General features: G+C 44.6%; 1 protein-coding gene across 2 annotated transcripts in view; it reads right to left on the bottom strand.

The window, feature by feature from the left end:
• ADGRG2 (adhesion G protein-coupled receptor G2) overlaps positions 1-21215 on the bottom strand; it is a 92883-nt gene that overhangs the window by 21564 nt on the left and 50104 nt on the right. For both annotated transcript variants that reach the window (XM_087726373.1, XM_087726374.1), the window contains 9 exons: positions 20966-21036; positions 20520-20587; positions 19341-19380; positions 8442-8476; positions 8222-8319; positions 7093-7159; positions 2708-3159; positions 1660-1849; positions 1178-1334 (listed from right to left, as the gene is read on the bottom strand). In XM_087726373.1, coding sequence (XP_087582499.1) covers positions 1178-1334; positions 1660-1849; positions 2708-3159; positions 7093-7159; positions 8222-8319; positions 8442-8476; positions 19341-19380; positions 20520-20587; positions 20966-21036 — 1178 coding nt within the window. The remainder of the gene's footprint in view (positions 1-1177; positions 1335-1659; positions 1850-2707; positions 3160-7092; positions 7160-8221; positions 8320-8441; positions 8477-19340; positions 19381-20519; positions 20588-20965; positions 21037-21215) is intronic.

A 21215-nucleotide genomic window follows, 5' to 3' on the forward strand; every position in this document is an offset into this window, starting at 1 on the left:
TTCCTCCTTCCTTCCTTCCTTCCTTCTTTCTTTCTTCCTTCCTTCCTTTCCTCCCTTTCTTATTTCCTCCTTTCTCTCCCTCCCTCCCTTCCTGTGAAGAACCCCAGAAGGTTTTTGGTAGGAGGAAGAAAAGCCAGACGTTTTGAAACTGAGAACATGCCCATTGATCATCTGGCATTCTTAAGAGCTCCGCTATTGATTAGCTTAGCTTGAGCAAGGATAGCTAGCTGCACTTTCAATAAGCTCTCAACTCATTCTCCATGCCCGAGGTCTTCAAACTTGGCAACTTTAAGACTTGTGGACTTCAACTCCCAGAATTCTCCCGCCAGCAGAGCTGAATTCTGGGAATTGAAGTCCACAAGTCTTAAAGTTGCCAAGTTTGAAGACCTCTGCTCCATGCACTTCGGAATTCCCAAACGGTGAGGATTTCTTTCTCCCTTGAAGCCACCCCCCCAGCCCATTTTTGCTCCCAGGGAGCTGCAAGGATGTTTGCTAGGTACACCCCATGCCCTATTTTGGCCTAGCAGGCCTTCTGAAGCCCCCTGGGAGCCAAAATGGGTTCAGGGGGATCCTGGAAGGGGTGGGCGAAGTAAGGTTGCAATCCCAGTGGGGGGATGCAGCAAGCTCTGGGGTGGGGTGGGGGGTAGCGAGACTTACCTGTAGGCAGGAGAAGGCAGCTCAGTTGGGGCGCAGGGCAGGCACCATGTGGCAACTTAGGCAGAGACGCTGCCTGGGAGGTGAGGACTGACTGGGTGGGGTGGGTGGGCAGGGCCAGTGACCCAGAAGCTACTTAGGTGGCATGGCAGGCCTGGGTCGCTGGAACTGGAAGCGATCAGGCTGCCAAAGATACTACCTATTCAGCCAAACAAGTCCGAACTGGTAGGAACCCATCTCTGATCAGGTCATACAATGTGCAGATCCTATATTTTTAATTTTTAATTATTTAATAGTCAATTTAATTTGAAGTGGTTTGTTTTTGAGGAGACTTGCATAAAATACATGCCTAATTAAAAATGGGCAAAAATGTAAACCAGAATTGCATTTATCTGCTCTTCTGATATATCTTTAGCTTTGGAGACTTTGGATTTACTAACAAATACTATACTCAAACTTATATTTTAAAGAGTGTTACTTAAAATCCAAAAGAAATTTTAAAAATGAAAAAAATATGGCTTACCTCAAGATCTGAGGAATGTTGAACAGCAAAAGAAACTTTGCTAAAAGAGCTGCTGTTGACTTTCAGGACAGCCAGAGCCAAAGTAGGAGTGGTAAGATTAATGGATGTTGTTGATAATTTCAGTTTTAATCCAATCATATCCACTATTTTTATTATTCTAACGAGAGAGTAATACAGATAATTTACTTGTGTTATTTTTATTGTTATCAATTTTTAAAAGTACAATATTTTCATGAAAACTCAGTTGAATTACATTCAAGTACAAACATGTTGATAGATATTTATAAAAAGTTAAATTTCTTGAGAAAAATATAGTTTTTCATCTAGACCATCTCAAGAGGATGATGTGAAATATATTTGGAAAACAATGAAAAATTACATTTCAAAGACTTTAAAAAGAATAATAGCACATCTGTAAACACAATTCATTTCAAGAAAAATATTTTATATAGAAATATGTTTCTTACATTATAGACACATACCTTTTAGACATTGGATATATTTGTGATTGAGGCATGCTTAGAAGGAAGCTAACTCTTTCCAGCATTGACTGTCCAAGAGATGGTGCTATTGTTTCTGCAGTTAAGTAGCCTTCAAGCTCCGAAACAATGCTGTTGACATTGGAGGCATCAATACTATTTGTAATGCTTGAATTATTATGAGAGATTTGCTCTACAAAAAATAGGGGGAGGGAAACAGCACTTTTAAACAAAACCGAAAATCGGGAAAATGAAGTACTCCATATTTGGGTTTTTTTTATTCCTTATTTGAATAGAATGGCATGGACAAAATACCATTAAAAAGCTTCAAAGCATTATAGAAGTTTTGTTTATTTATGCAGTCCTTTGAACACATGTCCCTTGATTCAAAGTAGAATTTGATGCACATACAGTATATCTTTTATGGCATGAATGCAGTGGAGGCCAAAACCAGCTCACTGAATAAATCACCACTGGATGGAGGATAGAAACAGAGGAAAAAACATAACATCCATTTTGGAAGCTTCTTCAAACAGAAATTAGGATAGTTCAATGAAGTACTTTTCCTGCTGAAATCAGCAATTAATGCTTTTGCTAAAGTGAGCATATAGCTAATAACCTACACTGCCCCATTTCTTTTGATAGAAATAAAATTAGGAATTCCAGTAGACAATAGAGATCAATTTTATCAAGCAAATATCATCAGTTATGATAAGTGTTATGATTTTAGATATTTATGTGGAAGTAGTCTGCATATCAGTAAGAGTGGCTCATTCTTTGAAAATAACTTGGAAGTATTTCTGACCTTATACAAGCAGAACATCTCCAGCATTCATTAAAACAACTTGACATGAGCCTTTTAAAAAAAGGTGCCACTATCTAAATTTTTTCAGGAAGCCTCTGTTTTTCTAAATAGTAGAGAACTGTGGTTGTGTGACATCAAAAGCACTTTCATTTCTGAAGCATGCACAATCCTAGTACTTCCACATACTCATAAAACTACATGCATATATCAGGGTCACGACAGAAGATGCATTTAAATCAATGTTACCTGTGCTTTTTTTATGTGGTCCTCCAATATTATTAGTGTAGATCATGGAAGAAGACGTGGACATGAAGTCTGAAGAAATGGATGTTGTATGCTGAGCATTTGATATTGTAGGTGTAGTGGGATATACTTCTGGAAAAGTACTAATAGGTTGGATAGAATGGTTTGTAAAATTTGAATTAATTGTTTCAACCAAGGTTGAAGGAACAAATATATTGGTTGACTTTGTAGGAAATCCAGAAGAAAGCTCAGTGAAAGGATTAGAAGTAGCATTTATAGTAGCAACATTTATTGTTGCAGGGTCAGTGAAAGGAGGTGACAAAACAGTTGTTGATTCAGAGGACAATTCAGAGGAAAAGTCTTCATAATGCATTGTAAAAGAGGAAGGACCTACAGGTGAAACTGGAGAGTCAGGAGTATTATGACCACTACAGGCAACTGGTTCATGAATATCACTATAAGAAAAACAATATCAGCATTGGTTTAGTTGCAGCTTATACTTTTAAAAGGATAAAGAAAAATCCAAATATTTATCTGCCCCATCTCTTCAAAGAATAATTAATTTGATTATTATTATATTTCTATTTTATGCTTTTATGATTTTTCATGAATACTGCATAGTGTTATAGAGTTGGATAGCCTTCTAAAATTAATAATACTTTTATTATGTAAATAATCTAAAAGCCTATTTCTGCATGCAGGGGTGGGTTCCCCCCTCGTTGGTGGTAAATGCCAATGATAAAACATTTTATACATATTTTCTTTGAGTGCTACTGATCGTGTTAGTTTATAATTTGTGTTCCAAATTCTTTCCCATCCACTAGATCTGTATTGTGTCCAAAGTTTTTGGCCCACGCTATCATGCAACCTTTAACTTTTTATTCCATATTCTTTTACATCTTTTTTGTATCTCGATTGTAGTTGAAGGTATGGCCACCAGTCTATATTTATATTTTGCTCCTTTAATTCCTGATTTGTTTTCAAATTTCCTTGGATGTCTAAAATTTCACTATATCTAACCATTTTCGATAGATCTAGTGCATTGGGATGTATCATGGCTTCCATAATGCAAAGCCATATTGGTATTTTCATGTAGTATTTTTCTCTAATTTTATTCCAGACCTGTATCAGTGCATCTCTAATATAGTTTCTATGAAAGTATTTTTGTTTCTTTTTACCCTCTTCCCATAGGAAAAAGTGCAATCCCGTTTGCAAATTGTGGCCCTCTAATGTTAGTATTCTTTTATTTTTTAAATTTATCCAATTCCTAATCCATGTTAATGCTGTTACTTTGTAATAAAGCTCCCAGTCAGGGAGTCCCATATCACCTCTGCTTCTGTCATCCTGTAGAGCTTTCAACTTTATCCTAGCTTTCTTCCCTTGCCATATAAATTTTAATATAATCTTGTTCAATTCAATAAAAAAATTTTTTTCCTAATTTTATGGGAATTGTTTGAAATAAGTATAATAGTCTCGGTAAAACATTCGTTTTTATCGCTGATATTTTCCATAATAATGATAGTTGTAGTTTCCCCCACAATTCTAGATCTTTTTTTATTTGTTGCACTAATTTTGTATAATTATTTTCTTTTATAGTTGAGCACTTTGCAGTTAGCCATATTCCAAGATATTTAACTTTCTTTGTCACTTGCAGTCCTATTAATCTTTCTAATTCTTTATTTTGTTCTTCCTTCAAATTTTAGTTATCATTTTAGTCTTTTCTCTATTAATCTTTAACCCTGCTACAACTCCATATTTTTCTAATTCTCGCATTAAACTATTTCCTGTTTCTAGCAGAACTTCTATAATGAATACTAAATTATCTGCAAAGGCCTGAATTTTATACTCCTCTCTTTTAATTTTAGTTCCTCTTATCTCCGAATTTTGTCTAATTCTTATTAGCAGATTTTCAAGCGTCAGGATAAAGAGCAGGGGTGATAGTGGGCAACGCTGCTTTACTTTTTTCATTATTTTAAAGGTCTCTGTACTTTCCCCATTTAATAATATATTTGCCCTTTGGGTAGAGTATATCGTTTCTATTAATCTTTCAAATTGGTCCCCTAATTTCATATTCTTAATTTGTTGCATCATGAATTCCCAATTTAAATTGTCAAAGGCCTTCTGTGCATCCAGAAAAACAAGTGCCACTTGTTTCTCTGGATGTGCCTCATAGTACTCTAAGATATTTGCTACTATTCTAGTATTGTTCCTAATTTGTCTTGTTGGGAGAAATCCATTTAGGTCTGGATGTACATAGTCATTTAATAGTTTTTTCAATCTCTCCGCTATTATTGTTGTGAATATTTTATAGTCGGCATTTAACAATGAGATTGGTGTATAGTTTTGAATCTGTTTTTTATCTGCACCTTCTTTAAATATTAATGTAATATGTGCTTCCCTCCATGAATCCGGTATTTTTGCTTTCATCAGTGCCTCATTATACATCTCCAACATCAAGGGTTCTATCAATTTGTTCAATTCATCTATTATTTTATACCATTCTGCTGGAAATCCATCTGGGCTGGCGTTTTATTATTTTTCTGTTTTTGGATCGCCTGTTTCAATTCTAGTTTCGTTAATTTTTTTGACAACATTTCTTTCATGTCTTCTGTTATTGACGGTGTTTCTTCTCCGTTCAGATATTCTTTTATTTGTTTTTCATCTGCTTGTTCCCCTTAGTCAGATTCTCAAAGTACCTGTATGCAATCTTTTTCTTCCCTTCCATTGTATGTTGTAATTCACCAGTTTCCTCTTGAAGTTGATATATTAATCTTTTTTCTCTCTCTTTTCTCAATCTGTATGACAACCACCTCCCCGGTTTATTTGCTTGCTCAAAGAAGTTTTGTTTTGTTAGTTTTAGGCCATTTACCATTTCTTCCTGGTCTGGTCATTTTTCTCCAAATATCCATTAAATTTAGTTCCTCCATCAACTCAAAGCAAGTTGTTGATAATATTTTTTTTCATTTTTAGTTTTTTTGTCACATAATTTTTTTACTGTCCACTATGGCATTATAATCTCCTATTATATAAATATTCCTCAATCCAATTTCTCTAATTTTTTCATGTAGTTTTTTTTTATAAAAGTCCTCCTTTCGTTTGGGGCATATATTGCTACCAGTAGTACTGATTTTTGGTTTATCCCTATCTCTATCATTAATATTCTTCCCTTTGGGTCTGCACAAATTAAATTTGTCCTTATCCCATCTTTAACATATATCACTATCCCTTTTCTCTTCTGCTGATGCTGCATATAATTTTCCTAATGTAGGACATTCCAGGTATTTTATAACTTGTTTTTTAATGTGTGTTTCCTGTAAGCATATTATATCTGCCTTTTGTTTTGTTAATTTTGCCCAGATATGCTTTCTTTTTGTTGGCAAATTTAAACCATTAATATTTACTGACAATAATTGAATTTCTTCTTCCATCGTCCTAATTCTTTGTCTGTCTTTATTTTTTATTAACTCTAGTTTCTTTTTCAGCTCCTTGTTTTTGGTCTCATTTCCTCCTCTCTCTCTCTTGCTCTTTCTCCTCCCTACTACTTTCTCCTTGTTCTCCTTCCGTTGTTCTCTGTTGTTGTTCTTCCTGGCTTCTATATTCCAACTCCTCCTTACTGCTCTGTTCCTCTTCCAGGCCTACTAGTTGCTCATCTAAATCTTGTGCCTTCTCAGATTGTCAACTTTAATCCTTTTCTCTTGCCAAGTCACCAGCATCTCTTCAGGTATATCTCATTTAATCAGTTGTGTCGCCAGAAATTGATAGTCTCTCCATTGCTTCCTCACTCTTTGCGGAATTTGTTTCAGGGTTTGTATCTCTTTCCCTTTGTACACCATCAGCTCATCAGGCTTTTGCTTTTCTATCATCTCTTTTGAGTGGCATTTATAGGAAACAACAAGACTAGAACATTTCCTCGCTGCGCAATCAATACCCAGATGGCTCCTGAAGGCTCCGGAGGGCTAAAACCGGCCTTACGAGCAACCCGGAAGTCCATTCCTCCAGGGTGAATGGGGGAGGTTGCTTTCCTCCTCCCCAGGTTCCTATAAAGCCTCTGGAGCCTGGGGAGGGCGAAAGCACACCAAAAATGGGGGGAGCGCTGGTCATGCGTGCATGCACGCTGTGGTCATGCACATAGCATTAAGAGTGTGGCACATCTGTGCACGACCCCTCTGCGCTCCCCCCGCTTTTGGCACACGAGCCAAAAAAGGTTTGCCATCTCTGGTCTATTGGATAAGAAATTATCTCATCTTTGTTCCATCATGTTTATAAGACTTTATGGTATGTTCTTTTTTCTATTTTTCCCCCCTCTCAATGCTGAGAATTATGGTGCACCAAATAAGAAACATGACAAGTAAACTCCAAATTTTCTAAATTAAGCAGGTTACACTTACCACTGAAAATGGTGCAACTCTTGGGCATTTGGACAAGAAAAAGGCTGCATGGAACAGCAGCATGATTCTGTAAACAACAAAGAATTATATGCACTTATGTATTAATATTAATTAATATATTGTAAAGGCTATTAAATTATTTGATGGACTAACTTCTGTTTGTCGTACAAAGTATTAGTCTTACATAGAATCATTATGCAATCACCATTTCATGAAACTTCACAGTGAAATTCCTCCTTTAGAACTAATTAGCTGTAATATTTAATAACTACTGATAAGATTAGCCCTCACTGTACATTAGCTTGTGATATCTATAGTATGCAATTAACATCACTGTTATTTACTGTGTCCACTGTTACACCAGTACTCATAATAAAATTAGTCTTCACAGATGAATCAAATGATTCATATAGTAATCCAATCCACATGTTTAATGGATAGATTTGAAGAGCAAAGCCTCAGCAATTAGTGGGCTGTCTTCCATTTCACTCAGGGCTCTTATACCTTATGTGTACTGCAGTACATACATATGAAGACCTTTATTCTGCTGTCATCTGTACTGAACCCACTGGAGTCTTCAGAATATGACACTATTCAAATGGTGTCAATGGACAATGGGGTTATCTCTGTTTCCAGGGGAGTTCAAAGAGGGAATATTTCAATTGGTGTCATGTTTGAATAAAACAAATTTCTCACTAAAGAGTAGGCCTGTGCAAATCAATCAACAAACAAAGCACCTGTTTGGATTCACCCTTTGCAGGCATGAAAGATTTACTGTCATTTGAAGTCTTGGCCCAGCTGCTCCAAAACTCCTTCAAACAGCTGGGTAACTTTGCCACTACTATTATGCTTTGCTGAACTAGTTTCACAGAACTACTAAACAGCACCACAAATATCTGTACAATTTGACATACAAGGAAACAATGGCTTTTATATTTTAAAATGATATTCATACCTAAAAGAACTCAAAAATTATGTCATAGAATATGCAATCTTGGAATAAAAATTCTGCCATGGGAGACTTCTGGTAGCTTTTTCCATCATCTTAGTTTCAAAGTTTGGGACAGATAAAGCAAGCACATTGTTACCAAGTAGCTCTAGAGCAAAATTCTATTCTTAATTTTCTTACCGATTAGATTCAGTTCTGCTTTTTCTTCTAACTCTGATACTATGTTGCTTATATTCATTCCTTTCTCCAGTTCTATTATAAAAATACAGTTGACTACACTGCAAAGACAAGAAAAAAAGCTTAGGATAGCATAGAAGCTATTACGGTAGTATACTGCTTCTGATTAAAAGTTTCAGTTTTCTTAATACAAATAATATTTGAGAAATATAATAATACAAACCTCTGGTTTATTTCATTACACCGCATGAGAGATGACTATAAAAGAACAAAATAAAATAAAAAATAAATTATTTGGCCCCACTGAAATAGGCATTCTGTACAGATAGTTCTCAACTTACAACAGTTCATTTAGTGATCATTCAAAGGTACAACATCACTGAAAAAAGTGACTTATGAGTGTTTCTCCTGCACACTGCTTAGAGAGTCCAAGAATGGGTATTATCACAGTCTGCTTGCCCTGGACTGAGAAGTCTTTTCCCTGGCCCCACCTCCTGCGTGGCCACATCTCTCCAGAAAAAATTCTCAGTCCAGCCCGATCGGATTGTTTCTCTGTGAGCTCCAGGTTTTTTTGAATTATTTTTTACCTAACTTGGACTCTCTAACTGTCTTTTCCCCTTAATTCTTCTCTTTTTTTCCTCTCCTTTCATTTCTCTTATAGTAGCAGCCTGGATTGCTGCTTTAAAGCCTCGTGCGAGGCTGGGAGGCAGACAGCTGGTGGGGGGGTGCTTCCAAGCCGCGGGCCTGCAGCCGGCTTCGGAGACACGCTGATTGTTATTTAAAGAGCACAGCGGGTGGCAAAAGCCTTCAGGGAACGCAGCAGGGCTGCGTTTGGTCACCTTTATTGTTTTCTCGAGGTTTTTTCGCCCTTGGCCCTAGAAAACTTGGAAGGCTGCCGCGGAGACGATCGGGGCCTGCGGAGCAGACGCACGTGCTCACGATCGTTCTCCTCTTTCCCCTCACGCTGTTGTGGTGGCCTTTTTAAGGCTGGGAGTTTCGCGCCCTTTTAAGGCCTTAGCCTCCGCTTCAGCCCCGTCTCACTAGGCTGCCGCTGGATGGTTGTGGGGTCAGCGGGGGCTCTTCCCATCCCTCAACTGCTCCCAGACCATCCTCTTCGTTGCTCTAGCGGCCCTGGCTCCTGGGCTCCAGGCCTGAGCCTCAGCGCAGGTAGGCCCCTGGCCTGCAGATTGGCAATCTTTTTTAAAAAGTAGGAGAGGCTTTTTTTCCCTCCTCATTGCTGGCTGTGGGTGGCCCCTGCTCGAGCCTAGTTGAATGTTAACTTATTAGGTTATACATTCTGTATCCTCCTCACTATCTGCTCTGCTGATGCATTACTCTCTTATCATTGTGCATTCATCTGCATTGTGATGTGTTTCACTCATGAATTCTCTCATTCTTTTCTATTGCAGAGCAGTTTGTCAGAGTTGCCTGTTCCCTTTCTGCCAATTGCCTGATCAACCTGTGTGTTTCCCCATAGATTCTTCTGTCTCAGGTTCCCTTGCTGGTAGACAGGGTCCCCTGCAGGTTCCGAGCGTGGGTTCTCCCCAGGCTATGGAGGATGGTTCAGGCAGGGCACGGGTGGTCAGTCAGGGTAAAAACCCCAAGACTCACTCTATGGCCGAGGCCAGGGACGCTGAGAGGCGCCAGAGGGCCCTTGACAAACAAGAGAAAGCCAGGCGCCTGGCAGAGAGAGACTCTCTCTCCTCTACCCCTGGGGTTCCCTTGGCTCCTCCCCCCAGAGGGGATCCCGCAGCTCTGTTGGCTGAGGAGGTTGAGTCACAGGATTTATCCCCCGGCAGATCCTTGGCCCCTCCCTCACCTTCTCCTTCCTGGTCCTATGACCAAGAGCAGGAATCGCCGGTTCATCCTATTACCATCCCTCAGGATATTTCCCTTCCTATTCAAGGGGATCAAGCAGATCCGGACATGGGTTCGGATTCTGACTCTGAGGCGGAGCTTTCTCCTAGCATGCAGAGGATGATGGATAGGGCCATTGCTAGGGCTGTGAACGCCCGGTGTCAGGTCTCCCTAAATTCACCCTTACCGAGCCGCCTCCGCCAAAGCGGGTGCGACATCCCTCTCTTGAATCCTCTGTGGCCAGTGAGACCTCGGCTCCTGAGGATCCGATCCAGGATCTCTTTCAATTATCAGATGACGAGGACGATCTCACATCTGACACCCCATCCTTCTCGGGGCTCTTCAAGCCTTCTCTCTTTAAATCTATTCTGCAGAAGGTGAAAGTGGCCACTGGTGAGGGAATAAAACCCACCCCAGCTCCTCCTGCCGCTGGGGCCGCCCCGGCGAACCCCAATGCGGCAATGTTTAAACTTCCTCCTTCTCACCAACAGCTGGTTCCGATTCCTGAACTATTCCTTGAATTAATTCAGCGCCAGTGGGGTCAGCCTACCACTTCTTCCTCCCCCAGTGGGGTGGATAAACAGTTGTATACCATGGAGCCGGCTCTGGAGAACCTTCTGGTTCTCCCGGAGGTAGACCCCCCCATCACGGCCCTAACTTCCAACACGCCCCTTCCTGCAGACCTCCTTGAGGGTCTCAAGGCGGAAGATTAATAAGCGGAAAAGGCCTGTCGCAAGATTCACCTAGCGACGGCCTGGGCCATTAGAGCGGCTTCATCTGCTTCTTTCTTCAACAGGGCAGTAGTAATATGGCTGAGGGAACTCCTGCGTAAGCTTCCTCTTGAGGACAGTCGTCTTCACCAGGACGTCTCCAAGACCATTGTGACCGCCCAGTATGCCGCGGAGGCCTCTCTTAACGCAACCAAGTTTGCGTCCAGGGCCCTGGCGGCGAACGTAACATCCCGTAGACTTATTTGGCTCCGCCATTGGCAGGCGGACCAAAAACATAAGTGGAAGCTGGCCGCAGCGCCCTTCAAGGGTGCCAAATTATTTGGAGAAGTACTAGTCAAATTTCTTAGTGAATCCAAGGATAAGAGGAAGGTCTTACCCTCTACTGCTAAGAAGCAGGACCGAAAGCCCTTTCGCAGGAGGCAGCCCTTTCGTGCCTCTGAGCCTTCCACCTCCACCGCCTTCAACCCCGCAACCGGTCCTCGGGTCAATCAGGGGAGAGGGCGCAAGAGAGGTCCTCGTTTCACGACAGAGGGGGGCAGCAGTTCGGGTCCCGCAAGTTTAACTGCGGCGGATCCTCCAACGGGCCCTTTCGCAAGTCAAGTGACTCCCCGATGACATCTCCCATAGGGGGGCGCCTCCAGCTGTTTGCTTCTCATTGGGCTCGGACAGCGGAGGATGCCTGGGTACTTCAGACCATCCGGGAGGGGCTCTCTCTGGAATTTCTTTCCCCCCCTCCCAGGAATTTCATCAGGTGCCCTACCCCTTCCTGCCCCGTAAAGAGGGAGCGGATGGATCAGGAGGTCCTTCACCTTCTGGAAATAAATGCCATAGAGCAGGTGCCCCCCGGGCAGGAGGGGAGGGGTTATTACTCCATTCTCTTTCTCGTCCCCAAGAGCTCAGGGGGGTGGAGGGCCATCTTGGACCTCAAGAACCTCAATCGGTTCATCGCCTACCGGAGGTTCAAGATGCAGTCCCTCCAATCCATCCTGGCAGGGATCCGCCAGGGGGACTACCTGACCTCAATAGACCTGAAGGAGGCGTATCTCCATATCCCCATCCACCCTCAGCACAGGAGGTTCCTGCGCTTCTTTTATGCCGGCCGACATTCCAATACCGGGCCCTTCCATTCGGCCTGTCGTCGGCCCCCAGGACCTTCACGAAGGTTCTGGCGGTAGTGGCTGTGCACCTCCGGCGCAGACCCCTACGGCTCCAAGGCTACCTGGACGATCCTCATCCAATCGTTGTCCAGGCCGCAGGCCATACGGGACCTGCGTATAAGCATGAGAACCCTCAGGAAACAACGGGTTCTCCCTAAATCTGGAAAGGTGCCGTCCTTCCACCAGAATCAACCACCTCGGGGTGGTGATAGATTCCTCCTGTTACAGGGTCTTCCTCTCCCCAGACGGAGTAGAGGCCCTCCGTTCTTTATCACACCAGGTGATCCGTGCAAGGCAGTCTCAGGTGACTCTCCTGTCTCAGTTACTGGGGAAGATGATCTCCTGCCTGTTGATTGTTCCTTGGGCCAGGCTGCACTCAGGAACTCTGCAGTGGCTACTTCTGCCCCACCAGAGGGCCAACAGGAGCAACTCGGGCATGTTGATCACCGTCCCTCCGCCTGTGAAGAGGTCTCTCCGATGGTGGACGTCACCGGCGATACGCAAAGGCCACCTCTTCAAGGAACCCGACAGGGTGCTCGTTACCATCGATGCCAGTATCTCGGCTGGGGAGCACACCTAGGCCACCTCGTGGTTCAGGGAAGTGGTCCACATCGGAATCTCGCTGCAGCATCAATCTACTGGAGCTGAGAGCAGCGAAGTTGGTCCTCCGTCACTTCCACCGAGAGGTTCGTCGACGGCACGTCCTGCTGATGACGGACAACGTGGCCACCAAGGCGCACATCAACCGCCAGGGTGGCACCAGGTCCAAATGCCTGATGATGGAAGCGGAAGCCCTAGGCCGCTGGGCGGAGCGTCATCTGGAGTCCATCCACTCAGCCCACATCTCAGGCGTAGAGAACACCCGTGCGGACTGGCTCAGCAGGAAAACCATCGACTCTGCCAAATGGCAACTCAACCCCATCCTCTTCCGCCGTCTGACTGCCAAGTTCGGCCTGCCCCTGTTGGTCCTGTTTGCCTCCAAGGAGAACGCTCAGCTGTCAAGGTTTCTCTCCCGTTTCCAGACTCAGGGGGCAGAGGGGATGGACGCTTGCGGTGCCACTGGCCCGGGGCCTGCTATATGCCTTTCCTCCGCTTCCACTTCTACCACAAGTCATCTCCAAGATCATGGAGGAGGAAGCGGAGGTGATCCTCGTGGCTCCTCTTTGGCCCCGGAGATCGTGGTTTGCCAGCCTGGTCAGCCTGTCGGTGTCTCCTCTGTGGCGCTTTCCTCCGGATCTGGTCTCCCTTCGCTAGGGGGCAGTCATACATCCCGACCCCCAGTGGTTACAGTTGGCCGCCTGGCACTTGAAAGGGACCTGTTAAGGAGCAAAGGTTTTTCGGATGAGATAATACGTACCATTCAAGCTGCTCGGCGTCCCTCCACAACGAGAATTTATGACGCCACGTGGGTCTCCTTGCCAAGTGGTGAGAGGAACAACTTTTGAACCCCGTCACTGCGCCCGTGAAGCACGTTTTGTACTTTCTGCAGGGGGGCCTGGACAGAGGTTTGCCCCCCAACACTCTACATCGCCAGGTTGCTGCCTTGGCTACGGTTTGGGCTGGGGATTCTTCGCTAACCCTAGGCAAGGTTCCCAAGGTGCACATCTTTTTGAAAGGCGCCTCGAATCTACACCCACCCACCGTCCACCATTATCCTTCATGGCAGCTGTCCGTAGTACTCCAGGCACTCACCGCACCACCCTTTGAGCCTATCAGCTCTATTTCTCTTCGCCATCTGATGCTGAAGACAGCCTTTTTGATTGCTATCACATCGGCACGTCGCATCTCCGAGCTGGCGGCCCTGTCGATGCGTCAGGACCTCTGCATAGTCCATCCCGACAGGGTCGTCTTGCGACTTGATCCCTCCTTCATTCCGAAGGTCAATTCACTATTTCATAGAACACAGGAGGTCATTCTCCCTAGCTTCTGTCCCTGTCCTTCCCATCCTCGGGAGCGCTCGTGGCATACCTTGGACATTAGGCGAGCCCTGAAGGCCTACCTTCATCGAACGTCAGAGTTTCGGCAGTCCGAGGCCTTGTTCATCTCCTTTCAGCCTGGCTCTCTGGGCAAGAAGATCTCCTCTTCCACCGTGGGGCGCTGGCTCAGGGCATGCATAGCCTCCGCTTATGAAAGTCTGGCCAAGACGGTCCCTCGAAACATCATGGCCCACTCAACAAGAAGTGCCGCCACCTCCGCAGCCTGGGCTGCCCAGGCCTCAATCAAAGAGATCTGTCGGCTGGCAGCATGGTCTTCACCTTCCCCGTTCGTCAGGCACTACAAGCTGGATGCCTTCGCCTCTGCTGAGGTGGCCTTTGGCAGGAGGGTGTTACAGGCGGTGGTTCAGACGGATGAGACCCGGGACAGTTCTTTTACCCGCCCTGATGGACAGTAACTTGGGTATGTCCCATTCTTGGACTCTCTAAGCAGTGTGCAGGAGAAAGACCATTGGTTCTTACCTGAAGGGTCCTTCTCTGCACACTGCGGGAGAGTCCAACCCACCCGGCTGTCCCGGGGGTGATAGTGCCATCTTCTAGTGACTCTGAATTGTGACTTATGTGTCCTCTGGACTTGATCGTGTCTCTTAGCAGGACACCTTCACGGACTTGTACTCTACCTTATTGCGACATCCTCACGGACTTGACTACTTCCATTTTTTCTGGAGAGACATGGCCACGCAGGAGGCGGGGCCAGGGAAAAGACTTCTCAGTCCAGGGCAAGCAGACTGTGATAATACCCATTCTTGGACTCTCCCGCAGTGTGCAGAGAAGGACCCTTCAGGTAAGAACCAATGGTCTTTTTCACAAAACCATTGTAGCCTCCCTGTGATCACATGAACAAATACTTGGCAAATTACACATATGGTTGCAGTGTCCCAGAATCATGTGATCACCTTTTGTGACCTGACAAGCAAAGTCAACAGGGAAGCCAGATTCACTAAACAAGAGACCTCTCTAAGGACCAGGCCTGGACCAGGGAGGGGAGGAGTCAAGCAAACACTCAGGAAACCAAGGAACTCAGGAATCCAAGTTTTACTTCCCCATCAAAGGAATTGGTACACATTGAGTATAACACACAGTTCCATGCAAAGTCAGCACTGGGAGCTCCTGCCTCCCAATGCACTTTATAGTCCAAGGCCACGCCCGTTGACCAGCCTACCATGCCTGCTGGCCACCCAGCATCTGGCTGACTGTGGCTAGCATCTGGTTGCAGCGGCATGGTCGGGCCTGGTGCAGAATCCTGGGCTGCATGACTGGAGATGCATGGGCAGCCACAGGGATGAATAGCTGATGGGCAGCTATGTTGCTCCACCGACAGAAGTTCAGCTGCCGCCCTGTTCTTTGTGCCAGCTGTGCATCCTGTTGCCTGCCGGCGCCAATCGCGAAAAGAGGAATGGGCTGCTGACAGGCAGCAGGCTGGCTCTGTTCTGATGCATTCTGTCACCGCTGCCGCAATCTTCACAGCTGTGTAGCAGTTCCATAGCTGGTTCCGCTTGTAGCAGCTCTGCTCCCCACCCCCCACCCCAGGTATGGCGAGTCCTGGATCGGGACTCGACAGGCGGCTCCCCTCTACCAGGACCGCACCTGGAAGAAAGGAGACAGATGGGTTAGGCACAGCACTTTGACATGCATTCCCACCCCCCAGCTTGTCAGGATAGTGCCTGTGGAACCTGGCAAGCAGGCACAGGGCTTGCACATCCCGCTCAGCCATCCATGCGGCGTTAGTGGCTAAATACCCCTTCCACTGTACAAGGTACTGAAGTTTTCTCCTATGGTCATGAGTCTAGGACCTGGTCTATTTCATATCTGTCCTCCCCTACAGGGCCCGACAGCTGGGGAAGGGCCTGGATGTCACCCTCCTCTATGGGTTTCAGGAAGCTGCTATGAAACACCTGGTGAACCTTCACAAGAAAAGGTGAAAGATTCAGTTCCACGATGACAGGGTTGATCACCCGCATAATCGGGAAAGACCTAGATACTTTGGGCCTAGTTTCTTGCACAGCACTTTTAATCTGAGGTATTTAGTGGAGCGGTACACCTGGTCCCCCACCTGGAACAGATTATTTGATGTCCATTTTTTGTCAGCTTAGGCCTTATGGATTTCGGACGCCTTCCGCGGTGCCATCTTTACATCCTCCCACACTTCCGGTACCTTATCCGCCCACTTGCTCAGGTGACTAGGGAATGGAGGGTCTTGGGGCCACTCAGGAATGGATACAAACTCCATCCCATGAACAACCCGATACAGGGTGAATCCAGTACTGCTGTGCAGTGCATTGTTGTAGTCTACCTCCGCAAAGGAAGGAGGTCCGCCCAGTTCTTCTGATGGTAGGTGACATAGCACCGCAGATGTTTCTCCCCCATGGCATTTGTTCGTTTGAATGCCCCGTTTGTGCTGGGGTGGAATACTATGCTGAGGCCTTGGGAGGACCCAATCAAGCAGATGAAGTCTTGCCAGAACCAAGCAGTAAACTGCACCCCCGTGTTCAATATGATGCGTTGTGGAACCCCATGAAGATGGTACACATGTTCAATAAACAGCTTTGACAGCTTTTGTGCTGAGGGCAACCCAGAACATGGCCCGAAATGGGCTTGCTTGGAAAAGAGGTCAATGATTGCCCATATCAATGTGTGTCCATTACTCTCTGCCAGGTTAACAATGAAGTCCATGCCAATCTCCCATGGCTGGGAAGGGTCAGCCATGGCCTGTAAGAGGCCAAGTAGTTTTCCTGGCCACTGTTTTGTAGCTGCACAGACCAGGCAGCTTTTGATGTAGCTCTCTATTTCTGCCTTCATTTGTGGCCACCAGAACTGTCGCCTGGTAAGGTGTAGGGTTTTTAGGAAACCAAAATGGCTGGCTTATTTGGTGTCATGACACTGCTGACATTCATAGCAAGTGGCACATACATTTTGCTGCCTTCCTATGCAACACTGTCTCTTTGGGTGACTAGTTGTTGGTTCTCCTGAAGCCATGTGTCTATTAACAGTGCAGTCCATAACTCATCTGTCAAGTCATCCATCGGGGCTCTGACAGTCACCTGGGCTGCTTGTTGGGAGGGAGGTATGATTACTTCCACTCTGCGATTGTTATATTGCAGCATTCATGACAGTGCATCCACCAGGAAGTTCTTACCTGCTGGGATATACTTCAGTTTAAAACTGAATCATTGGAAGTACTGTGCCCACCAGATCTGCTTTGGGGACAACTGCTGTAGCATCTGAAGTGTGTCAAGGTTTTTGTGGTCTGTCCAGACCTCAAATGGATCCATGGCCCCCTCCAAAAGATGCTGCCATGTCATCAACACTCAGAGCAGCACAAAGGCCTCCTTCTCCCAAATTGTCCAGCCACAAGCTTCCGTGATGTATATCCAAATGGCTGCAGCTGGCCTTGCCTGTTTCTTTGTAACAGGACGGCTCTCACAGTCACATCACTGTCATCAGCCTGAATGATAAATGGTTGCACAGGGTTGGGGTGTTTCAGCAAGAAATGTTTTTAGTGCTTCAAAGGCAATCCATCGTCCACTAGAGTGGTTATCCTAGGCGAGGCTTTGTTAGCATATGCTTAATGCAGAGTAAATCAGTCAATGGTAATGCCACTTTGACAAATGATGGAATAAAGTGCCGATAAAAATTGGCAAAGCCAAGGAAACTTTGCAGGTGTCTGTGCGTTTTTTGTGCCTGCCACTCCAACACGGCTTCAACTTTATGGGGATCCGGTGCTGGATGTGCAGTAGTCCAGATAGTCCAGACAGGTGGTGAAACTCACACTTGGATAGTTTCACATATAATTGCGACGCAAGCAATTTCTTTAGCACTTGGCTCACCAGCCTTGCATGTTCCTCCATAGTGGTGGTGTAATTGAGTATGTCGTCAAGATACACAAGGACCCCTGGGTACAGGTATTCGTATAATACATTGTTAATGAGCTGCATGAATACAGTTGGGGCCCCTAACACGGTCTTCCACTTGTCCCCTGGTTTAATGAGTATTCGATAATAAGACTCTCACAGATCCAACTTAGTAGAAAAATGCCCCTTCGCCAAATGGGTGAGCATTTCCTTCATGAGTGGCAAGGGGTACATATGGTCCACACACACACTATTGATGTCGCGGAAGTCAATGATTAAGCATAGGGTCCCGTCTTCCTTTTCCCTAAACAGCACTGGTGCGGCTACCCACCACTGTGCTGGTTTGATAAAACCCCTAGCCAAGTTCTTGTCAATGTACCATCGGAGTTCCCCCATGTCACTCAGCCTCATCGAGTACATTTTCAGCTTTGGCAATGTTTAAGCATAGGGTCCCGTCTTTCTTTTCTCTAAACAGCACTGGTGCGGCTACCCACAACTGTGCTGGTTGAATAAAACCTCTAGCCAAGTTCTTGTCAATGTACCATCGGAGTTTCCCCATCTCCCTCGGCGTCATCGAGTATATTTTCAGCTTTGGCAGTTTGACTCCTGGTATCAGTTCAGTTCCACAATCCGTAGGGTGGTGTGGGGTTAGGATGTCTCCCACCATTGAATCAAATGGGCCCCAGAATAAAGGGGGTAGACACCCTTAGCCCCAAACCACCACTCCCCTGATGGCCACGGTGCATTACTGGCCTCTGGGCCCTGCTGGCTCTCAGCCAACTGTTTCATTCTCCTGTATAACATAGTTCCATGCAAAGTCAACTCCCACCTCCCAGTGCACTTTATAGTCCAAAACCATGCCTACTGACCAGCCTACCACACCTGCTGGCCACCCAGCATCTAGCCAGCTGTGGCTAGCATCCAGTCACAGTGGCGTGGCCAGGCCATTGGCCTGGTGCAAAGTCCTGGGCTGCATGACTGGAGATGCATGTGCGGCTGCAGGGGCGAACAACTGATGGGCGGCTGTGTTGCTCTGCCGCCAGAAGTCCTGATGCTGCCCCTTCTTTGCACCAGCCATGCACCCTGTTGCCTGCTGGCACCTATCATGAAAAGAGGAACGGGCTTTAGATGGGCGACAGGCTGGCTCTGTTCTGAAGTGTTTTGCTGCTGTTGCCACCGCTACAATCTCCGCAGCCATGTAGCAGTTCCGTAGCCGGCCCCAGTTGTAGTAGCTCCGTGCCTCACTCCTGGTATGGTGAGTCCCAGATCAGGACTCAACAGTTGCAGTGTCCCAGGATCATGTGATCACATTTTGTGCCCTAACAAGCAAAGTCAATGGGAAGCCAGATTCAGTGATTCATTTAACTGTGGTAAGAAAGGTCATAAAATGGGGCAAAGTTTACTTAACAACTGACTCTCTTGGCAACAGAAATTTTGGAGTCACTTCTGATTGTAAGTTGAGGAGTAACTGTAACCAAAAAGATATTTACATCTGTACATATAATTATAATATTATGTTATAGATTACTTACCTGACTTAGCCGTTGAAGTGTTTTATTGAAATCTGAAATACTAAAAGACATTTTTAGTTGTTTAAATTAAAAGTTACAAGTTTAATTTTCACTAGGAAACAGGGCGGAAACCAATTAAGTTCCACCAATTTATCTGAGCATGCAGTTATCAAGCTTCTAAGTATTTAAACCGCTTTCGTTTTCATTGCCCCGCAGCTTGCCAACTGACCAGGGGGAAGGGAAGAAAAGATTGGAATGTGCATTCCAGACAATAACAAGAAACAGTCTCATGAGAACCAAGTCTGTGGGGACCCAGCAGGGCAGGATGGGGGTGGAAAGCAATTGTGGGGCCCCAGGGGGGCATGAGGTATCTCAGTGGATTGGGGGAGGAGTTGGATGGCCTGCTCCAGCACTAGGCCCCTGCATGCTCTTCCCCACTCTTGAGATATATCATGTGCATTTAATGACCTGTGTATTTGATTAACAAATTCATTGGGGAAAGCAGGGAGTGATCACATTCATTTAACTTGATTCAATCAAATGAATCCTTGAGTTACAAATGTAATTGGCAGTCTCTATTACATTCATAACTCAAGGATTACCTGTATAATGAGAGTGAGTGAGGGTCTCAAGGAAGTCCTACCTTAGCACTTGGACACTACAGGTGCCCCCCTGACATGAGTTCTGTGCCACACACACCATGCCCCCCCCGGGAATGCCCTGGCCCTCCAAGGTCAAACACAACCCTGATGCGGCCCTCAAAAAATCCAGATTGACACTCCTGCCTTAGAGGAAGAAGAAGACAAATGGAAACATGTCACTCATAGAAAAAAAACACAAACCTAGTATAAAACCCCTGTCCAATCCAACACACTCTGATGCAGCCCCACTGGTGCTAAGCAATTGATTTAATAGGCTCCCACTGGAAGAAAACATGCAGACACATAGAAAAGAAGCATCATTAAATGTGCGTGGATATTAATCTTATATTCATGGTAGAAAGGACTTGTGCTGAAGATACATGAAAGTGTTTGCTATGAAAATTAATTTGGCAGTATATAAAGATTGTAGCAACCCAGAAGTGATAAATTTAAAAGAGGTTTTTTTCCTTCCAAATGTATTAAAATACAAAAATATTTTAAATATGACTTGCATGCAGCAGTGGCAAGGAAGAAAGAGCTATATTTTTAAAGTACTCACTTTATTTCTGGTAGTTGGGTTGAAGAAACTTTTAACTGGTATAAATTAGTGTTGTTGCCAGGATATTTCTAAAAACAATAAAGAATCCATGAATACATTATACTTTTGTATAGTGTCTGCCTCCAGAGATTATAATGGGCATAGCAGCGTAATATGGCCTAATAGGGCACAGATTATTCATTACTATTCATAGCAAAGAATGTATTGTGACTAAAACCTAACAAAATTTTAATTACAGAATGAGTAAAGTATAATAAAATTATTCAATTCCAGAAGACCAAGCTGAGGTAAATTTACTTTTTCTACAATTTATCATTTACTTTATGCCTAGACAGTTAATGTCAACTGTGACTCTTTTAATTATGCAACATTAGGATTGTGGCAATGGTTAATAACCCTAATAGTAAATGTATGTTTGATCACAAAATAACAATAATGACTCTTACTACTGTTAGGTTATATGAAGTATTTGAATTGTTTTCACGAATTTGAAATTTCATACTGCCCATGTAGAAAACTGGAAAAGAAGGGAGGAAAAAATTGCATTAGGAATAATTTGGTTTAGAAATTAAAGCATATATTTTAGAAAAATAAGAAAGCATATATTTTCTCTTTTATTCTTTAGCTTCCTTGTGTGATTATACACTGATATTCTGTCCTTCACATAGAAAGAAAGTTAGAGAATAAACATTTCTT

This window comes from Thamnophis sirtalis, unplaced genomic scaffold (assembly GCF_051295495.1).
Source record: "Thamnophis sirtalis isolate CommonGarterSnake01/CBP01778 unplaced genomic scaffold, rThaSir2_p1.2 scaffold_12, whole genome shotgun sequence".
Lineage (NCBI taxonomy): Eukaryota > Metazoa > Chordata > Lepidosauria > Squamata > Natricidae > Thamnophis > Thamnophis sirtalis.